At 45.3% G+C, this 8,937-nt stretch overlaps 1 protein-coding gene across 1 annotated transcript in view; it reads right to left on the bottom strand.

Annotated features, from left to right (window-relative positions):
* Positions 1-241: 241 nt before the first annotated feature.
* Positions 242-8,937, bottom strand: part of P2RY2 (purinergic receptor P2Y2) — a 52,888-nt gene continuing 44,192 nt past the window's right edge. The window contains exon 2 of the mRNA XM_054974951.1: positions 242-6,230. Coding sequence (XP_054830926.1) covers positions 5,150-6,226 — 1,077 coding nt within the window. The 5' untranslated portion in view covers positions 6,227-6,230 and the 3' untranslated portion in view covers positions 242-5,149. The remainder of the gene's footprint in view (positions 6,231-8,937) is intronic.

The raw sequence follows: 8,937 nt of genomic DNA, 5'->3' as shown, positions 1-8,937 counted from the left end.
GCCAGGAATGATAAAAGAAATTGTCTCCACTCTCCAAATATTCCCACTGGGTTGCCCTATGGAAGAGGGAGGAGCTTGTGACAGACACTAGCCCAGGGCAAGCCAGGCTATTGTACACTTTTGTTTCCCTGAAATAGGATGCCTCGAAGCAGCCCCAGTGACAGCCCTTCCAAAGCTTCGTGCAAATTCTGTACATTTGCAAACCGCCCTCCCCAAGAGTTAAGACAAAGGAAGCATAGGATAAGGATATAGAGTCATTTATCGCCAGAAATGGGTCTTGGATCCACATTACAAAAATAAAACAGTGCCACAGAAATCTAACACAATCCTCTGTTATAAATAATGTTTAAAACATTAATGTTAATTTTTAAAAACATAAACGATTTCCCCAGTTTTCTGCAGAGGCTAGTTTTTGAACCAGCCTGAGTTGCGGATGGTTTCATCGGAGGACATTAGGAAGTGATTGTTGTTAAGCAAACTGTCTCAGCCAAGCTGAACGCAGCCCGTTCCCCTTGGTGCCGAGTGCTTCCTCTGGAAATGTTCAGTGCTTCTACTGGTGGCTTTGCAAAGGAGATAGAGGAAACAATCCTAAACAGGTCTACTCAGAAGTAAGTCTCCTATTCAACAGAGTTTGCTTCCAGAAAACTGTTAGGATATTTGCAACCTGAGGCTAAAATCCTAAGGACACTTTCCTGGGATGAAGTCTCATCGGCTAAAACGGGATTTACTTCTGAGTAAAGCAGGTTAAGGTTCCTTCCTTGGCTCTGAAATTTCAGGTCAAACTCTTGAGATTTTGCAACCTTACGTAGGATAAATCTATGGTTGCTAACAGGCCTGGAGAAAAAAGAAATCCTGTCTCTTTAATGGAAGCGTAATCTGTGGAAAGGGACAGCTGAAGGTTTTTATGTTATAGTAGCACCTTTAAAACTAGGTCCAGTAGCACCTTTAAAACTAACCAACTTTACTATAGCATAAGCTTTCCGAGAAACACAGCTCTCTTTGTCAGATGCATCTGTAGCATAAGCTTTCAAGAAACACAGCTGTATGGTGGTTGTGGGTTTTCCAGGCTGTATTGCCGTGGTCTTGGCATTGTAGTTCCTGACGTTTCGCCAGCAGCTGTGGCTGGCGTCTTCAGAGGTGTAGCACCAAAAGACAGAGATCTCTCAGTGTCAATGTGTGGAGAAGATGTTAGCAGGTAATTTATGTCTACTCAGGAAGGTGGGTTTGGGCTGAGTCATCCTGTAAGAGTTTCCCAGGGTGTGGACTGCTAATGGGGGGAAGCTGCTGGCGAAATGTCAGGAACTACAATGCCAAGACCACGGCAATACAGCCCGGAAAACCCACAACCACCATCGTTCTCCAGCCGTGAAAGCCTTCGACAATACATCAAACACAGCTCTCTTCGTTCGATGCATCTGTAGCATAAGCTTTTGAGAAACACAGCTCTCTTCGTCAGATGCATCTGTAGCATAAGCTTTTGAGAAACACAGCTCTCTTCGTCAGATGCATCTGTAGCATAAGCTTTCGAGACTCACAGCTCTCTTTGTCAGATGCATCATGCCTCTGGATCTTTTTATTCTATGAAGATCAGTAACAACACCTGGTAAATAACATACCATTAAGTTTCCATTAAAGGGGTAAAACATTTTCCCCCCAGTCAGTCAGCATCCCTAGTTAAACTCTTACTGTGTGTGACCTTGTTGACAAATACCTAATTTTGATTTGCAAAATCAGATGCGCGTGAGTTTGTGTTAAACTTCCCCCCCATCGTGTAGCCATGATATGGAATTAAGACTACAAACCTCGGGGCTTCTATGTCGGCTCCACACAGCAGCAGCTAGAAATGAATCCAATTTCCATGTTAGTGATTATAAGCAATTGAGTACTATATTCTAAAAATATGTTTTAATTTTATTTTAGTATTTCTACCACTTCATGTCGAAAATCATCACCATCCGATACAGGCTTGTTGACAATGGCACAAACATTAATTGACCATTTAATGGCCGTATTGATGAAAAACAGATTTTGGAGTTCCGATCCCAATTACAGCTCCACGGCTCATTTAACCAGCGTGTTTGTGGGGGAGGCAGGTGCGGGGGGGGGGGATAGTTTAGCTCAGGATCTTTACTACAAACCAACGGCCCTTCACAAGGAAGGCAAGATTACAGGAACTTTGTCTCCAAGCATCTGGAAGAGGTGGGCTGCACAACAAATGTTAACTGCTTTGAGACCAGTTTCAAAACAGTTTAACCAATATGCCCCTCCCCAACTAATTCTGGGAAGTGCTATTTTCTGGGTGTTTTGAGAATCCACCGCGACAGCTTGGCTGGGTTGCTAGCTAGCCAGAACAAAAAAAACCCTGTCCTGTCTCTTTAAGGTAATAAGTAGCTGAACCATTTAATGGCTTTTCATAACATCTCCAAGTAAATTACATCCCATTAAACCTATGTTAAAGGGACAGGGCATTTTTCTCCTAGGACAGTTGGCAATCGTAGCTGGAAGTCCAGCTCAAAGTCCAGTTTGCGGTGTGGACAGGCCCAAATAATCTTTGGCAGCACCACAATATAGACCTCACTATATGAGACATAAGGCCAAGCTACAAGTGACAAATGACACTTGAACGGCAAGTGTATTTCTCCCTGTTCACTTGCCCTCCACTCAATCCACTTGCCGTTCAAGTGTCATTCGCCATGTGTAGCTTGGCCCTGTATTTCTCCCTGTTCACTTGCACTCCACTCAATCCACTTGCCGTTCAAGTGTCATTCATCACTTGTAGCTTGGCCCATAGAGAAATCTATATGTGAATCTTCCCGGCATTTTTAAATAGTAAAACAGCCGTAAGGGACCTTGATGTGAATTTGGCCTACAAGCTGCTGTGTCTGTGGGGGGCGGGTTACCTCTTCCATGTGTTCCAGCGTAGTTTTCTCCAATTCAAACTGACTCCATTAATTATAATCCATTAATTTCATACACATTGTTCTTGGAGATAGAAAGTGCCATCAAGTCATAGCCAACTTATGGTGACCCCTGCTGGAGTTTTCAAGGCAAGAGACTAACAGAAGTGGTTTGCCATTGCCTGCCTCTGCGGCCCTGGTCTCCCTTGGAGGTCTCCCAATTACCAACCGAGGCCCACCCTGCTTAGCTTCTGAGATCTCTCCCTCCCTCCCGATCACAATTTAACAATGTTGGGGGGGGGGGCAATCAGGGATCTCTGTAGCATCAAATCCACATTGACCATTTCTGGGACTTTGCAAAGTTGTATTATATGTGAGAGTTATGCCATTGTTTTGGCAAAGACCTCAGCCATGTTTCCAATCCAGTGTTATTCTACGGTCGGGTGAGCCAGAGACTCTCTCCCTCCCTCCCCTGGCTGTTGCCAACTTAATTTCTGAAAGGACGGAGTGTATGCCAGATTATATCATGACAACAACACTTTGAGATAGGTCAGACTAAGAGAGAGGGGCAAAAAAAACCCCAAGCTAGAATTGTTGTGCTAGTTTTCTATTTGCGGGGAGGTTGGTTTTTTTCATAGGCAATTAAGACCAGGGTCAAAAAATTAGTGAATTTTAGGAGTGGCGTTCTCAATCTAGATCTTCCTGTTGCAACCACTAATCTTCAAAAGAGTTGCTAAATGCCCCACCCAAAACCCAAAACCCGGCCTCACATATCCCTCCGCCTTTAAGAGAGGTTTATTGTCCAGAAACCAGAAGGTGAAGCTTTCCACAGTTACACTGGTTCTGTTCAAAAACTGGCAAGCCAACGTCTACCCAAACAGTAAACGTGATGGTAAAACTAGCGTGGCCAACTTTCAAGTGTCTCAGCTTTCAAGTGGGGCCTGGAGATCTCCTGGACTCCTACTGATTTCCAGATGGCTAAGGCCATTCCCCTGGAGAAAACGTGGCCTTTGGAGGGTGGGTTCTGTGGCATTATATCTGAGCTCCTTCCCCTTGCCAAACCCTGCCCTTCCCAGAATCCACCACTAAATCTCCAGGAATTTCCCAACCCAGAGTTGGGAACCCTAGGTAAAACAGTTCCTTGAATATACTACTTTGGATGGAAAGTAGGGAATTTCATGGATGAAGAGGACTCTGAATTATTTTGCTAAAAGAAAACTAGATACCAAGGACAACGGTTCTAGCCTGACCTTCTCACAGAGATTGTAGCTTTGTTATGGATAAGGATTTTTCCTCCAAGGAGGAACATTCCAAGATATATGATTTCAACCCTGCATCTGCAGATTGAAGAGGGACAGCCCAAGAACAAGCTTACCACATGACACACAGTTTGTGTAGATAGCAGCCTGTAAGAATGCAGCAGAAGGAAGCAGTACTGTGGTGTACCATCATGCCACTTCAAGTGAGTGATCACGTTTTAAAAAAAAACTCCTTGCCAGTAGAAAACTAGCACAGCAGACAAAAAACCCCAAGTTAGAATCATTGCGCTAGTTTTCTATTTGTGGGGAGGTTTTTATTATAAGCAATCAAGACCAGGGTCTACCACCTATAGCTAGAAATCACGCTAACCATTCTACCACTCTATATTCCTGCATTAGCAGACCCGAGCTGGGTCTCAGTTCAGTATCCACTGTAATACATTGCCTCTCATTGCACCAGTATTCTTCTTCCTTTCTTTAGTTTCTGTGTAACTGGCCACTGAAGAACGGAAATTTTATTTTTCTATTGAGTTTTGTGCAGACTGCAGTGTTAGACAACATACTTTATAGTGTGTAGCTTCCACAAAAAATCCACTGAAGGTGACGTACACACACACATACACCCCCTATTGTACTATGGTGCAAGTGGGAAGAAAAAATACTTCTCTTGTCTTGGGAGTTGCATACATAACCCCCTTCTGTGCAAGAGAGAAACTCTACCACCGCAGATAGGTGGCATACATAACTCCCTTCTGTGAAGTACAGAAAGTCTATCACTGCAGATAGGTTGCATACATAACCCCCTTCTGTGCAGTATAGAAAGTCTATCACTGAAGACAGGTTGCATACATAACTACTGCAGATAGGTGGCATACATAACCTCCTTTTGTGCAGATAGGTTGCATACATAACCCCCTTCTGTGCAGTATAGAAACTCTACCATTGTAGATAGATAACACTTTGCAAAACCACTGAGGTCAGAAATGCAACTGGCTAGGACACCATTCTTTTCGCTTTCATGGCGAGAGTGTTTTTGGCCCGCATGTGACAGTTGGGTGTGCTGTCCGAATCCGTCTGGTTCTCCCCTTTCTCAGGCGTTTTGGGGCAGGCAAACTTCACAAACCTTTGTCCTGCCAGGAAGTACAAGATGGGATCCAGGCAGCTATTGGTGCTCGCTAGCGGCCGGGTAACTTTGTAAGCCAAATTGATGGCATTGAGGACCTCGCAGCTCAGGTCCCAGCTGCGGAAGTAGTAGTACAAGGTGCGAGTGACGTGGAAAGGCAAGAAGCAGACGATGAAGACCACCAAGACTATGATGATCATCTTGACCGACTTCTTCTTGGAGTTGGACATGCGGGTGGTGCCCCGGGTGGGCTGGAGCAGCTTGCGGGCCATGAGGCAGTAACAGACAATGATGACGAGAAACGGGATGCAGAACATCAAGACGAGCATCACCGAACTGTAAACAACAAACTGCCCGAAAAGTTCTTTCGCCGACGTGTCGTGGCAAGTGATGGCATCGCACCTGGAACTGGTGGTAACGAAATAGAGCACAGGGGATTGGCAAGTGATGACGACGAGCCAGACGATACCCGATATCCAGCGGGCGTAACGGACTTGGCCCCACTCCAGGGACTTTAGCGGGAGGCAAATCCCCATGAACCGATGGGCGCTGATACAGAGCAGGAAAAGGATACTGCAGTAGAGGTTAGTGTAGAAGAGGAAGCGGACAATCTTGCATAAGCCCACGCTGAAGGGCCAGTTGTCGCCGACAGCATAGTAGTACACCAGCAGGGGCAGAGAGATCACATAGAGGGTGTCGGACACTGCCAAGTTGAACATGTAAGTTGTGGAGGCGTTCCAGGACTTGATCCTGAAGAGGAAGACGTAGAGCGCCAACAGGTTGAGGCAGAGGCCCACCACAAAAACGATGCCATAGGAGACGGGGAGAAGGACGTACTTGAACTCCTCATCGAATTTGCACTTGTAAGGGTTGTCTTCACTGCTGCAGTCGGTGTGCGAGGAGTTGGCGCTGGCGTTCAAGGAGAGCAGGAATGTGGAGTTCTCCATCGCACTAGAGAAAAAGCAAAAGGGGAGACACAAAGGATTATTACTGGCACTTTGGAATCCATTTTGCAATTGGTCCTAGGTGGATCCACACGCCGTTGGACGTGGCATGCTCGTAATGAGTCTCGTTCCCGTGTGAACAAGAAAATCCAAGAGATGGGTGATTACAATAGCGATTTGTAGATCCAATGAAAGAGGCAAGGGTGCACATGTTTAGTGGTGAGTGTTCTAACACAGAGAATTAGAGCCCGTGCTGCTTACTAGGGTTGCCAATTTGGGGTTGGAAATTTCCTGGAGATTTGGGGGTGGAGTCTGGGGAGGGTGGTATTTGGAGAGGGGAGAGACCTCAGTGGGGTTTAATACCACAGTCCACTCTCCAAAGCAGGGATTTTTTCCCGGGGAACTGATCTCCGTAGTCCAAAAATCAGCTGGAATTCTGGGAGAACTCCAGGCCTAGAACTATTACGAAATCATAAACAGAGAACAATTAAAAATCTCTCCAGTTGGAACTTGCAGGGGTGAGAGACATTTTCATTAATTGGTAGGCAGTTTGGATCAAAGAAAAGAAGGAATTTCACACATGCCGAACTAGAGAGTATGTGCATCTAGGACAATGCTCTCTCCCCTGATTCTTTGGCAGAAGTCATGCTCAGAGCTGATATCTGAAATCCCATATGGTGAAGGTGTAAGAGACTGAATATGGGACCATCTACATGTGAAACGTGTTCTGCCGTGAATTATTATTTATTTATTATGCCACCTAGGCTTGCAGTCTAGGCTTGGTGAGAGTGGGGAATCCCTCGTCCCCAGTTCTGCTTCCCATCATGGAAGCATCATATACGCCATTATATCACTTCCAGGAGAAATGACAGAGGATAGCTCTAGGAATCACCAGAAGCTCTATGGTTTTACCATAGAGTTCCCAGTGATTCTCAGCGTCACCCTCTGTCAATTCTGGGTTTTCACCAGAAGTGACATAACGGAGCACTCCACAGCCTCCTATGTCCCTGCCCCCAAACCTCAAACCAATTGCAAGACATGGCCTGGTAACCTTAAGTGTGTTTACTTGGTTACCTTAAGTGTGTTTACTCAGAAGCAATTCTCATTTAGCTCAATGAGACTTACTCCCTACTGAGTGTGCTTAGGACTGCCCGCTTCGAAAATTCATCTGCTGCTCTCCAGAGACCTGTTTGAGGAGGCTCACATTTTTAAAAAGTACAATAAAAGCATCAAAACAACAACATATGAATTGCCGATATTAAAACCAGCGATAATAGAAGCATAGAACTACAAGCAGATCATAAAAACACATTTAAAAGATGGCACCACTGAGTTAAAAACCTGGATAAAGAGAAATGTTTCGGCCTGGTGCATAAAGGAAAGAAAACAGACATCAGGTGGGTTTCAAGGGGTAGGAGGGCATTCCAAGGGGAAGGTGCCACCACCGAAAATCCCCTGTTGCTGGTTGCCACCCACCTTACCTTTGCATGCTGGGGCATAGAGAGCTGTGTTTGTGTATAGGATCTAAACTAGTGGGCTGGGCTGGCTGTTAATAGTAACAATGTATAATTATAGAAGTCTCTACCATACACACTACATATACGGTCGCATTGTATTTTTCAATTGCTATGTGGATTAGGGAGTATATGGTTAATTCTTCTGTCGACTGATTTTGCTGTATTTTGGTTTCTGCCCTGCTTGATGTCAATTGTTTTACTGAATGCCATTAAAAGGTTGCTGATGATGTATAGCCCGGTCTCGTCCGATCTTGGAAGCTAAGCAGGGTCAGTACTTGGATGGGCGACCACCAAGGAAGACTCTGCTGAGGCAGGCAACGGCAAGCCGTCTCTGCTTCTCACTTGCCTTGCTGGGGTCGCCATAAGTTGGTTGCGATCCGATGGTCTGCACCGCGTGAGTAAATGAATAAATGCTCATCACCATCAGGACATGGAAGAAAAATCCGTGTATGTATGCAAATTAGAAATGCATCTATTGCTATTGTTAATGCTGTGCTGGGGAGACAACCTATGCGTTTGGATGCGCGTTCCGGTGTGCATCTCATGTATGCATGTAATTCCTGATCTGGAATTGGAAGCTGGATTCTATACGCAGCTCTTCTTGCCCAGATTGGAGCATCTGAGGGTTTATTTTGTATTAAATGAATAATTTGGTTTCTTGGATTCAGAACTGGTATATTTTATGTAAATTTTACTGCACAAAACAGTGCGATTCGTTCCAGCGAATATTCTTATCTGGAATTCTCCCCTGACCTAACTGCGTCAAAAGCAAAGACTCATCATTTTTGTGATGTCCATGTCCTAGCTGTTTATTGCCCTGCATTTTGCACTATACACACACACAAATGACTGAAATCTCTCTCTGCTGTTTAGAGGATTGTGCAAGCAAAAATTCTTTAACTGCTCTTCCTCCCTCCTTTTAAATGGCTTTTTCCGGGTGCAGGAGGAAAGTTTGCGCCTTAATGATTAACTCCTGGGAGGTGCAGGCCAGCTGCTGTGATGTGTGGGAAGATGAAATGCAAACAGGCGGGTTTGGCTGCATAAGTGGCAAATTTTGCCCGCACTCTGATGTCCCGCAGCAACAGCCTGCATCTACAGAGGGCAGAGAGGGTGCCAGGATGCTCCCAGACCTCTGCAAACTTCCAAGCCCTGCTTCCCATGGCTTTGGAAACCACAGGGATTTTTTTCCTGCAGCTC

Source organism: Eublepharis macularius, chromosome 3 (assembly GCF_028583425.1).
Source record: "Eublepharis macularius isolate TG4126 chromosome 3, MPM_Emac_v1.0, whole genome shotgun sequence".
Lineage (NCBI taxonomy): Eukaryota > Metazoa > Chordata > Lepidosauria > Squamata > Eublepharidae > Eublepharis > Eublepharis macularius.
This window is presented reverse-complemented; position numbering and strand designations above follow the sequence as displayed.